The sequence below is a fragment of the Orbicella faveolata genome, unplaced genomic scaffold, assembly GCF_042242905.1.
Source record: "Orbicella faveolata isolate gen_17 unplaced genomic scaffold, um_ofav_v1 contig_2, whole genome shotgun sequence".
In the NCBI taxonomy this organism is placed as follows: domain Eukaryota; kingdom Metazoa; phylum Cnidaria; class Anthozoa; order Scleractinia; family Merulinidae; genus Orbicella; species Orbicella faveolata.
The window spans coordinates 18,692,698-18,706,366 of NW_028301547.1; the positions used below are offsets into that span (position 1 = coordinate 18,692,698).

At 39.2% G+C, this 13,669-nt stretch overlaps 1 protein-coding gene across 4 annotated transcripts in view; it reads left to right on the forward strand.

Annotated features, from left to right (window-relative positions):
• The first annotated feature begins 1,116 nt into the window (after positions 1 to 1,116).
• Positions 1,117 to 13,669, forward strand: part of LOC110046582 (uncharacterized) — a 36,796-nt gene continuing 24,243 nt past the window's right edge. For 2 of the 4 annotated variants that reach the window (XM_020752262.2, XM_020752264.2), the window contains exons 1-2: positions 1,117 to 1,533; positions 12,885 to 13,098. In XM_020752262.2, coding sequence (XP_020607921.2) covers positions 1,260 to 1,533; positions 12,885 to 13,098 — 488 coding nt within the window. In that variant the 5' untranslated portion in view covers positions 1,117 to 1,259. The remainder of the gene's footprint in view (positions 1,534 to 12,884; positions 13,099 to 13,669) is intronic. The other 2 variants (XM_020752263.2, XM_089290096.1) reach the window with 1 other exon arrangement.

Here is a 13,669-nt window from a genome sequence, read left to right on the forward strand (position 1 = left end):
TTTTTTCGACCTTTGATTGAAATCTGGAGATTTACAGCTAAAAGTCAATCAATTTCTGAAGACGTGCTCGCATTTGAGTGCATCAAAACCGCAAAAGATGTAAATAAATGACTTATTGATCAGGCCACGTTGGCGTTGCGTGACGCCAATTTACCAAAATAACTTTTGATGTAATCTATATTTTGATTTTCTCACACCTTTACATGGCATCCTCTTCAAGCAGCAGATCGAAAGATGCATGTTGAAAAACTGATATGAATGCCGATCTTAAAGCCACAAGTGAAGCATCTTTGTTGGCCGCTGATACGATCGACTCACGAAAATGAAACATGGGTGAAATAGCGCGCAAACGTTTTTGCGTACAGATGAGTTGATGGTCGAACTACTCGATTTGTTTATTTGGGTTCTGCCTCAGCTGATTTGGTCGACAAAAGAAACACAACACCTTCCCTTGGGGCAAATGTCGGTCTTTCATTGATATTGATGAAATGAGTGATTCGGCAGAATTAAAAAACATGTTGTCAGCTCAATATTCCTTTATTTTGAATGTACACGTCGTAAACAAAGTACAGCTGGTGCTACGCTGATCTGATGCTCGGTTTAAAATTAAAGTCGCTAAACAAATTGCCACTTGAGGATTACGACGGTACAAAAAAACCCAAATCCTGATAGACTACCAGTCGAGAACGGAATTCAAAACGCGATTAGGCCAAAAAAGCAAATGTCAACCTTTGATATCTGTGATGGATTCCATAGCGCGCTTGTTAAATGGAAATCGAGTGACTGCTTTCGTTACGCAACACGCCTCTATCGTCGTTTTCGATTAAACAGACGTGTGTGTGGCTTTCGATAATGATTCCTTAAATCATAACACCGCCGCGTTTTAAATTTGTTCTGGGAAAACTCCAGCACATTTTTGTTTCTGCGCTAAATTACGTATATATGCCAAAACGCCTCGCATTGTTCACAATAAGAAGTGTTGGGTATCAAGGAAATTGTCAACTATGCCGCCACGTGATTGGTGAATGAGTGAAATTCGGCTTGCAGGGGGCGTGCGGTCGACCAATTAGCATGCAAGATCATTGTTTCTGTACAGAACTCAACATCACAGACAACTTGAATTGAAAGCAATTTTAGCTTTGCACGTTTCCGCCTCACTTGCTAATGGCACGAAGAGTCGCTTTACTGTGTTCGAAACTATGCTTACGAGAATTTTGCCGCCCGGCAGGACCGATGTTTTCGCTTGTTAACAAATAGACATGGACAGATCGCAAGAAAAATCAGCCCTTTTGTCGACAAAAGTACACAGTTTGGAAGCGAAGACGGCAAACCCTCGGCAACATTTCGCCCATGAGGCTGTAACAACAAACCCGATCTTTCGACAGCTCAAGGCTTTTCCTTCGCAAACGACGCTGGAAAATGGCTCTATTCCTGCAGGCTTTTCCTCGTCAGAAGTAGCAATTGGAAGAAATTCAGAACAGTTTATTTCTCCGTTACAAGCGCAATACTATTCACCAACGGTGCCCAGTGCAGGTAAGTCCGCGCAGTTTTCTTCCCTTGTTCAATTATTTATTGTGCGAGTTCGTGCAAAATCGTAGACAGCCCACGGCTTGAATGATTTTTTTGTCAACTAACACGTGGGACGTAAAACTGCTCTTTGTCGTAGCACATTTCTGTAATATTTCGTGCTTACTCGAAGGGGCGAAGTTTGGAATTATTGCCGCGCTGCACATACGTAATCGCCACTCTGAAACGTTGTGCCACGGTTTGCTGGTTCGTCTGATATTAGCTAACTTGCGAAGGAAGCGCAAATAACAGACCAAAAATTAATATTTTTGAATTACCGAGCCTGTGGGTTGTACAGAGTGTGTTAGGAACTTGCATCTTCGCGGCGGTCTGTGTGCCCTAGCTTGTCGCAAAACGAAACGAGCGTGTATCGTGTAATGAGGTGGAATCTGGACTCAGACGATGTGTATTCGATCATGTTACGTACCTCATAGCTAATAGGAGCAAAAGCTATTTCGCCCTCGTGAGTTCTACGTGACTCAATGTAATCTCAAGTTAGATCGATTGAAACAACTGTTATAATCGAACTCGAGTAAAGTGTTGTAATTCCCTGTGTTGCAGCGGAACGGGAAATTTTTATTTTGGTGGATTTCGAAAACGTGAAATCGTTTAAGGGTGATTCCTTTCAGTAGGAGGACAGACAATAAATGCCAAGTCATGCTTTGAAAGAGCCCTTCACTCGCACAAGTAATTGTAGGACCATGTTACAATGCTCACTCAGTGTTATTGGTAATTTTCGTGTGGATCACGCTAAAACAAGCTCTGTCTGTATATGTGGCGCGTTGGTCTCGTCGAGTATTTTAAGTGATATTCATCACGGCATACGGATATCTCTCCATGTGTTTCGTTACCGTCATTGGGGGTTTTTATCGTTCTCTTCTTTGCCAAGCGTAGGCGAGAAGAAAAACAACACGAGAAAAACTGCAACAGCACGACTTAAACAAGGGCGCGAACGCTTCAAATTGAGAAGTTGTTACTCCATTTTCCGATGCGGTGGTCAGTACGTCCTTTGTAAATCCACTTCCTCAAGGCGTCGTCCACATCGAGTTGAAACTGTCGCGGAAAGCAACGAAAATGTTGAATCGACATGCCGAAGTGTAGGGCAATGCTTACAGACCACGGGAAAATTATTGATACGTTGATTTTGCACACGAAATGCAATCTAGCGCTTTTTGAGCGTTTTGCCTTCTCGCGAATTCGTCAAGTCGCCAACACGCGATCTCGCAATATTTGCGCCAGATTGGGCATTCGATATTCTCTCCCCCATATTTTGGTATTTTCGCTATGTTGTTTGGCCTAAAACTCCCTGTTTGGTTGCTTTGTTTTTATTGTGATTGCTAGTTTTGCTAAAATTGTGTTTTTAAGCGCTGGGCTTTAATGCGTCTTTGATTTCTTCGGTGGCCCCTTATATTTTTGTCCGTGATCCGTTCGTGTGTGCTCGCCGAAAATAGTGTGCCTTCGTTTACTTCAAAGAAATCTGTGTGTTCCTTCATCGCTTTCAAGCGGGAAAATGAACAGCTATTTGTAAATACATTTCGCGGCTCAGTGTTCGTAGGCGAGTCAAGAACGTGTTTTTCAAATGGAATCCCTGTTCTCTTACCATGTTCAATTTCAACTCGGCCAACAATGGTTATTTAAACGGCTACTTTATTTCTTCCCCGTTATTCTACACTTTGTTAACGTTTGAAATTCTTCGATTTCAATGTTTTAACTTTCACGGAAAAATATTACTGTAGGGAAAATATTCACTGTTTAGCGCAAAAAAACTGGAGAAACCGCAACCAAATTGAGGTTGGTCGAATCTGCATTTAATACTGGTTGATCTCGAAACGAGAGACAGTGGTAACCTCTTGGGCGCTCGCGCGACCTCAGGGCGATCTCTTCTTTGAATCTGTATTCGAAGAACCTTTCTTCTTAGGTTTAAAATACGAGACTTAATTCACACAGAAATTGATTCGGGCGACAAAAATATCGAAACTGGAAGCCTTCTTTCACCCTCATGATTGTTTGATAATGTTTGTTTGAGATGTCTTTTATCGACTTGGAAACAGAGTTTTCTTGGAATTCTGAGCTCGAATAGCAAAGGCCTTTTACAGTGAGCAGAAATTTTCAGTGTTGTTGGTGCATGCCTCGCGTCGCGTGGTCAAATAACATGATTTGAGTCTTGGTAATTGAAAACCCAGGCATTTTCAATTTACTCATATAACCATAACAAATACCAGACGATATAATGTTGACATCCGGCCGAATTCATTTGCGTCAGTGAAGCCGGTGTCGAAAAAAAAATATATCTGGAGTTGTCGCGAGAATTTTATATAAATTCTTGACTTCTGCGCCAAACAAGTTTTTGTGTTACGCACGGTTGAGAGATGATGTACTCGCATATTAACCCAAGTTGGCTCGTAATATTGAACAGAGTCCATTGTTGCGTTGTAATTTACATCTGATCCGCACGCATGCTTGCGCAGAAGCGAGCATTGTCACTATGTTTAAAACATAAATAGAATGTACTCTTATTGGAATGCAAATTTGAGCCACAAACTATCTCTTCGGGTTCTTTAATATTTAGATATCACGTTTGTCTTGTTGTGACTTTTACATGTAAAAATATCTTTTTTTTCCTTTTCCGACCCGAAAAAAGCTCGATACTACGAAAGTACTGTAATCGATTTGAGTGCGCAGTTTATAAAGACGTTTAATTCTGTAGATGTTTCAAACCAGGACAGCTAACTCAAACAAGAATTCACTGATGAAGCGATACCGAAAAGCGCTAAAGCCGAATTAGTGCGTTACGTCATAAACGATAGCGTCGAATGTTCGATTTCTCGACTTTTTTCCGGGTTTGCTTTCCTTTCTTTATTTTCACGTACTGCAATCTTGTCTTTGTGGGTTCGCGAAGTGTCGTATCACTTTAATGGCTTAGTAACTGATGAAACACTCGCGACGCACGGCCAAAGATTTTTTCACGGTTTTATAAACCGCGATAAGGTAACAGAATGAGTTTCCTTCAGTTTTGTAGATTTAACAATCTTATGTTCCCTCTAGCACGGTCGGAAGCAGAGCTAGTTCAGCGTATGAAGAGCTTTCGAAAGAAAAATAACGAAACATTAATAACTGACATCTTCTAGCTGTTTGGTTGTCAACGAACGAAAGCGAAAAGCACATGTCGGAGAGTTGGTATTCCTTTACTTGAAGCAACAATTGTTATGAAAAAATTCGTTTATTTGTGACTAAGACACTTATTTATTTATTCAGTCAAGACAAATACATTGCTCAAACACACTAGTACAGTCGACCCTTGTGTAGTCTGTGCATGGAATGGTTGGACTTTTTTCTAGACAAAATCGAATGCTAACACAAAAGATAGTTATGTATAACAGTGAATCCATTGATTTAATGTTTTTCAGTTGAATTTTTCGCTTTCTTGCTGTATACCTTTTCGTCAAATCGGGATATTTTTTAATTCGACGGCCATAGCCATGCGACGCTCGGGAGAAAAAGGTTACAGTTACTGCAATAATCGCACGAGAACTTTTAAATCGGGAAAAACGATTAAGTTTTTTAATCTGTATTTATAAAGAATACGGATTTAACCGATAATAAAGAAATATTCCGAGTTGCTTATTTGAAAGGGAAAAATTGTAATGAACTTTGTATAATGAATCTTAACTTCTACCGCTCAACATGTTTGATGATGTCATATCAGTATAAAGATATAACGTGAGTCTAAGTTGCTTTCAAAAAAATATACCCTCAAGACTGTTTCTGGCTCCGCAACGTCTAATTTTTAGGAGTAAACGTTTAAAGAAAAGTAATGTCATCCAGAGGAGATAAAAAAATAGTTATTATAAACGTTGGTTGCTGTGAGATTTAGGTTTTAATCAGGTACGTTAATTAAAACCCTGTTTTAGACAGATCTGAGAGCTGCAAGTTTCTGGTTGCTATAGTTAAAATTTTGAGCAAGTCTGCATGTAGGTTTTTTTTTAAGTTCAGTTTTTTGGAATCTAAAGTAAAGAGCCTAGCTGAAAGAGATGTAAAGATTTTTATATATTAAGAGACACCTAACCAAATATCATCCCTGCTGTTTAAAATTTCGGTTTCATTGTCCCGTCATGAATTCATAACAGAGACAACGTAAATGAACACATGTTATGTGACTTTTTGTCCACCATAACGTAGAAAACGTTTGTGCAAAACACTAATAAAAACTACCGTGTATGTCATTAAAAGTTTAACGAAGATAACAAAACCAAAAGTTATTAAAAAAAGAACTTCCCTACCAAAGTACAGAAAGCACCAGAAATGCAAAATAAGATTTATTTATGTATATGAGCTATATATTTGACGTGTCAAGCTCGCGCGCGTATTAAAACATTAGCTAACACTCTCGGCCTCCTCTCGGCCGATGTATAAAACTCTCAATCCTAAGTTTCGCGAGGTGTTAATCAAAATGAAAACATTTAACCTGGTCTTTGTCGGCTTTTATAATCTATTGACAACAAACTACAGGTACCAAGGCGCCAATTGGGATGGGAATATTTTCGAAACACATACAAAATTGCTACAGCTTCTGAACTATTTTCTTTGGCACTGTGCATATCATCAGCTGGGAGATTTTTCATGTCTGTGTGTGTCCGAGAAAACTAAAAGGGTCACGGATATTGCATGGCTGCGAAAACTGTTGAACGGCTAACGTTGTTTACAATCCACAATAGAGTGAAGAGTGGCTCTGCGACCGATTTGAATAAAAGAAGAGATTTACATAATAATTATCAAACAAGTATAGTGCGCCCCCGCTTGCAGGCAATTCTCTATTTACACGGCTCACACTTTCTCGTGTGTATTTTAAGTGCCGTTCAAAAGACAAGAAAAATCTTTTGTCCGTGTTATTAAAAAACATGTGTCTTCGGGGATGTGCTTGAAAGTCATAACGAAATCTTCGATGTGTGCATTTTGACCTAACTGAAACAATTTACGAGGCGTTATCGACGGAAAGTGAAGGTCGGTATGGCCGGATTCGACGCTCTCTAATAACGTCGAAACTTAGGTATGTTCCTCTTCTTTTGTGATGGCTTATTTCAAACCGAATTCCGTGTTTTGAAACGGTCTTGTTTTTGTTTGAGAGAGAGGCGGTCTCTGAAACGAAAATTTACCGTGTTTGTACTTTGTTCTCAAAACGAAAATTCAACCGCTAGTTGCTGTCTGTGACCAGTTGTTCACAGTGATTTGGATTTCTCTCTTGTTAAAAGCTACTGTAAGCTTTTATTTCACGCCTGTTCCGTGCCCAATGCGCTGCGAATAAGCCAACCAATGACTAAAACGTCGAACAAACATGCGATGTACGTCAGGGCCAGACGCCGTATACTGTATATTTTACTGATTCTGTTTGCGACAGCTGATGGCAATTCTGCATGGTACGTAGCTTCGACCAATCCCGCGGATTTTTCAGCAAATTTGACCCCTTTGTTACTTTTTCCCCGTTATATTTCGTGCCTAAAACCTTCAGTTTTCGATATTTTTTAGGCTAGAGTTCTACTCTGCTATTCTTTAGGTTTCAAAGCGTTCGATATTGATATCTTAAGCTGATCGACCTCGGAATTGAACCTATAAATACAGCAATGACAAATGTCGCTCACTTTTTTCGTTACAATTTCCGTGAATTCATAAGCTCTAGAGACGTTATATCGCCCCGGTTATATTTGTAAAAACCTGCTAGGGACGACATATATAGCTGACATATGTCGTGTCGATATGGTAGCCCTGGCTATAACATTTTCAGACGTGCATTCAGTCCAAACGTCCAATGAATTACTGTATCATTACAACTCTCTATTTTTTTCCGTTTTGCAGCCTTCACTTTCTTTTATTTTTAATTCTTGCTTGAGGTCGATGTGCTTTGGTCGACGGTTGTGCGTATATCGATAAAAATATCGCACAATACAGCTTACGTAACTGTTTCTCAAATAAAAGTAGTTTATACTCGTCGAGGGCGTCGTTTTATACCTAACCAGGAAGCACTAAAAGCTATTTTTCGCCGAGTAGAAAACAGCTTTGTGTTCGCTTTGCCCTCGAAATGCAATGGGTCACGTAACACGGAGGCGGAATAGTTAATTTTAATCACACGCCGTTTCGTTGCAGTTTTGACGAATAATTGATTGAATTCGGTTTTTGAATACACAAAGCTAAGGCGAAATACTGAACTGAACAACCGTGGATTGCCTCAAGGCGGAGAGGAAAAGATTCAGGGAGACAAAGACAGGAGAGGAAAAAATAAAAACACGATGTATTTGTGTTGTGCACTATTTGTTCAAACCCAGTCACTGCTTTTGAATAGTGAAGACGCTTTTTACTCTTTAAGAGCCTCGCCGTCTAAACACCCGGTTTCCTCGTCGATAAATTCTCGAAATGATAAACGGGATAAACGAGGTGTACATTAAAAACCGCTTGATTTAAATAGACTATATCAGTAAAGTGCTGTAAGCGTCGAATTTGTTATGCCTGTTTGCGTCTATTGCCAAAACAAAGTTGCAAATAAACACATCGTTTTGCTGGATAAGAGGTCGTTTAAATTTTGTCGTGCTAAAATTTTGTTGATAACGATGAAAAATTTGACCAGAATTTATGACGAACCAGAAATCGTTTAGTATTCATTCTTAGAACAGAACGAACATCTTAATTGCCCAATGATCCTTTAATTCCGGTTTTTGCAAACGGAAGCTGGGGAAAAAACATCAGTTTGTAGTGAAAGCCGGTCGAAAATAAATCTTTATTTTGTTGTTATTACTTTTAAGAAGCAAACGGGAGATTTTTCCGCCTATTGTGACTCCTTCGTAGAAAAACAAAAATAGTGTCCAGAAAAATTGGTTATCATCGATTAAAAACGATTTAAAGTACGATGAAAAAAGTATTATTTGAGTTCCTAAAAGCATAATTTTCATATTGCACAATTAGATCAATATTGTGCAGTTTTGTATCTTATTTCACGGTGTTCCACCAATCTTTTCATTTCAGCGTTACCTAGGCCTTTTATTTCAGGTATGTTATATACCTCTATTTCGAACGCATTAAAATCTCAGTTTTTTTATTTCGAAGAATTATGTTTTTACTCGAAATTCTTATCTTTGTTATATGACATTTAAAGTAACACATCCGTAAACTACAATTAGATTTACAACATATTCCTTTTTTGGTTGCATTTTAATAATTTTCCAAGTAGTCCATTTTTCAGTTGTTTGTGCCACAAAAAATATCCTCCTGTTTCAATTCAAATTGCTTTCAGACTAGGATATCAGTTGCAAAGGAGAGCTTCAGGGATTATTCCTTGTTCAGAAATAAAATAACGGATGTGCTTACAACATTCTCACCAATCACCTTTGTCACGTGCTTCGCATGAGAGTCTTTGTACCCTTGTCATGGGATTAAGTTATAGCTGTTAAGGTTGAAACGGTACGTCTCTGTCGGTGTTATTTATTTGCTACCCAGATGAAACACAAACCTGTTCGTCTTGTATGTGACAAGTCGGTGTATGGGTGGTACGAATTTTTTGGTTTGGCGTGTGTTCCGGACCAATTCTTTCGTAATTATTATCATTTCGATCAACTTTGTAACGTTTTCGTGCAAGTTTCATTTGAATTTTGAAACTTTAGTGTTTCTTTTAACAATAGTCTTGTAAATAATGCATTGAGTTTCGTCACGAGAACCTCTGTCTTCGCTCCCTGAATCGTAGAAATGTTACTTAAGTGGATACACTCACTAAAAGAGATTAACAGCGAAAATTAACAGATTGATGGCTTTTCCATCGGTTTGCGTTAAAAGAATCATCTTCTCGGATGAGTGATAAATGGCTGCAGTAACATCTAAACGTTGGCTATAAATTGTTCATGTTAGTCGTAGCTTAAATGACGTCAGTTAGTTAGTTGCAGTGGACTTTACGGTCACAAAACACCAGTATTGCTCACTGTAGTTAGTCCTGATTAGGCTTTGGATGACGTCAGTCTTTGAAGTACCGTATCCCGCGTACATGTAGGTCATGACAGACCTAATTTGGTGATCTGTGAAATGCAAACATGGCTGACCGTTAAAAGGCTGTCTGTCTGTCGTTCTCGTTTTATTTCTTCGTGGGGGGAAACGTCGTCGAAAATAAGGAATTATGGCCAAACATTCATAGGGTGTTACTAAGAATAGACGTGATGTTTTTGCATGATGCAAATATTTTCTTTCCTTTGTTTTTGTTTTGTTTTTTCACCCCGTTATTCTTTACGCTTTAACGCTTCAATACGGTTTTTGATTTTGTATGATTATGTTTATCCCGCACGTGCTTGACTGCGTTTTGATTGGCTTTTCAGGCTTAACCCAAGCATCTAACTTAGGCATAACTATGATTTAGTTTGTATATTGTTCTAGATAGAAATATACCTTTATAACCGTATTAAAGTTTTGGATCATCGGAGCATGAATTTCCTAACTGTTACAGCCAAGTTAGATTAAGAACTAGTTAGAGTGAATAGAGAAGGGGTCACACTATCGGAATAGCTAACTTAATTCGTCTCTATCTTAACTTTAGTCAATGGTCGTGATGTGACCACCACCATTGCTTTAGGCGCAATTTCCAGGCGTGCACCTTTGCATGAAGATGGTGGCGACTGTGTTTATGTTTTGCAATGTTAAGGCGAGACATACGTCGTTACGACTTCATTTGCGTAAAAAAAGGAGCAGAAGTTATCTAGATCTGCTAGCAGTCTTTCGCTGTTTGAATTTTTTACATGAAAGAAACGTGAATCCTAGAGAAGTCTAGAGGAATGTCTTGTGGAATTACACTGAGTGTTAAGTCGTTCATCATGCATATAGAAACGCGATGTACACGAAGGTTTAATTTTTGTTTTGATTTTGTGGTTTTTGAAAGTAGAAAATGAATAATTCAGGTACATTGTATTCATGTCTCTAAATTTGATCCGCGAGCTCAGTTTATTGTTGCACTGTTGCGTAATTTTCCTTTTGGCAACCGAGTTATTTTACGGTTTGTCTTTCACTGATAACGGATTCGTGGCCAAACTAAACAAGGAACATTGTTATTATTGCAAGCATATTTCCTTGGCGACGTAAGACGTACTAATTAGAGGTATCAGCCCGTTCATAATAGTAAAGGTTTGTGAACTGGACCTAAACAGTGAACAAAACATTTCACTCTATAAAAAGGTTAAAACTCTAGTTTATGAAAATGAGACTTTGCATGGCGTGTAAAAAGATGTCGTGTCTACTCTATGATTCTTGCTGGTATTTCGAACAATGTCAGCTACGCTTGTGTTAAGCTACTTTGATCACGCGATGTCAGGCCATTTCACATGCGAAATGATCTTAAAATAAGAATGACAACCTCTTATATAGAGTTGTGATATGAGATTACATAAGGATAAAAAGCAGCAAAGATAATACTGATAAAGTGAAAAAGATGTACTGATGGCAAAACTGCAGAACGTTATTAAAAACCGATTGTAACGATCAAACTTCTGCTGGCATTGGACATACAAAATAAAATATTAGACCAATTAGGATGTGTGTACAGTTGTTCAGAAGTCATATGTGGTTGTACTGAAATTTCATAATCGAGTGTTTCATTTGCGGTATCAACTTTCAATGAGGCAGTTGAATATTTTACTCTTGTTTACTGAGTAATAGCGTCTTGTTTTAGGGAAAATCTTTCGCTTTCTGCTCGATCATGGAGTTCTTTTTCCAGGCGTAGCGTGTTATGTTAATTGAAAGGAATTTCTCTGGTTTTCCGCCCACCTCAAGAACATTTAAAACTGACATCAGTAATCTTTTAGTATAAATCTATAAACGTTCTATAACGAATGCCGTGCTCTTATTGGCTACGTACGGCGGCTATTTGCTATTCGGTTGTGAGTAGCCTGGCAGTGTGCAGTTGTAAAAAAATGGCCGTTGCTTCTTTGCGTTTTCGAAGTGTCTGTGAAGAGGATTTGTATTAGGTTTCGAACGACTAGTAGATTTATACTACGACAATTAGATTATTCGCTCACGATTTCTATATGTGATAGTTTACTCAGTCACGCCACAGAAAGGTTGATCTCATAATCTAATTGTTAAATATAAACGAGTCACGAGAGGGAGAGAGCTGACTCGTGTACATATAGTGGTGTGTATCCAACTCAAAGACGGAAGTCGTACAGTTCTTACTACAGTTGATAGTTAAATGGAGTTATGTCAGACAGTAGATTATTTTAAACCAAAAAGAAACAATAACGGTGGCGACTGAGGAACGTGAAGACGGATTAAAACACGTGGTATCTTGTCAAAGCTTCTTTAACTGACGAAAGCCCAGGCTTGCTTGTGTCGGTGCAGTTTCATGAGTGTGTTACAAGACGCTCTGGCAACACAGTTGTTCCTGTTGTTGCTGCTTGAAGAAAATTCTGCCCCGTTTCATGAAATCACCCGGCTTTGTAATGTGATCTCGTAGTCCTTTCCCTGTCAGGGTCGAGATTAAGCTTAGCAACGACACTCTTTGGATTGTGTTGAATGCGGAACTGAAATGAATACCTGTGGATTATGAAGAAAATATTCATGACCTGGATTTAATGCAGCTCCATACACAGTGTTTTGATTTGATTTAAGAGGGAGATGTCGGTGGAAGCTTAAAAATGTACTAATTGTGTGCATGCAAAAAATTGTTCGCGGATGACACAGAAAGCTCTCAAAAAGTACTGCAAACGAAATTATTGCTGATTGTCATGTGATTTTGACGTCATGTGTCCTGATATCTGGCTCAAAGTCTAACTTATTCTCTTCATGCATTTGGCATTGATATAAAGTAATTTTACTGTGCACGGTAGTGTGCGCGCGTGTGCTCCTCGCTTTCTGCGTTTGTTGTAGATTTACTTTGTAGCAACCCATCTTTTCTGCACAAAAACTTCTGCAACGTACGTTAACCAATTATATTAAATATGTTCCATTCAGTAGCAAAGCCAAAACCTATCGTGAATGGCTTACGCGCATGTTCCCTCGCTTCGCATGGGTCGCAAGCTTTCGGTTCGACTTCTGATTGGTTCTTGGCGTTGTGTCTTTGCTGATTCGCCACTTCCGGTTAATCGAGTTTCGGCTGTGCAGAAGTCTCATAGACCGGTCTTTAAAATGTAGGATTACAATTTCCCTTGTTAAGTTATTCAACTGAATCAGATACCGTTCCACAACGTTTAACCCACGTAACTGGTTGAATAACTTCCCTCCGTCAAGCTGTATCAACAAGCTGTTCTAGCTAAAGTTTCGTTACTGTCTCTATCTAACCGTCATATCTCCTGTCTTTTCAGCGCTCGGTATGAGTTTCCCATACGTTGGCGGGATGATCGCGGGACCGGGAATGGACTCGCGGGCTTTGAACGCGGGAAATCTCGTTTACCCGTACGGCGGCCCTATGATGGGTTTTCCAAACTTCTCTGCTGCTTACGGACAAGGGCAACGCGTGAAAAACAGCGAAGAAGCAACAACGTTGGACAAAACTACCAACTCATCCTCCCAGTTAAGGTTAGTAAAATGAGAAACTTAGTTCTTTGTGTTGTATTCTTGGTCAAGGACAGTTGCCTCTCGTGGGGACCGGCGAATTACAGTGAAACTGTATTAAGCAGACCCCACATTAAACGGACACCCCCTATTAAGTGGACACCAGCTGAAGTCCCAAAATTTTCTTCCCACATTTACTGTAAAATAAACCTGCATTCTGCGGACACCTGACAAGCGGACGCGGACAACAATATTAAGCCATTTTGTTGCACAAAACCTGCAATAAGCAGACTTTTACTTCTGAAGGTTCAGCTGAGACTCCTGTAACATTGTTCAGTGATGTCATTTCAAAACTAAGTAGATTATTCCAAATTGATGCATTGATTGACTGGACATTGTACTATGCTAGTCTTTGATCTTACACTGTGTTACACTTTTACAAAAGGGTTAATAGTAAACTATTTTTACACAACATATTAGACCCTGTTTTGAGCGGACACCCTGTATGAAGCGGACGCTAGTGAGGGTCCCAAGGGTCCGCTTAATACAGGTTTCACTGTAAATGCTGTGGTGAGAGGGTAACCCTACCGGGGGA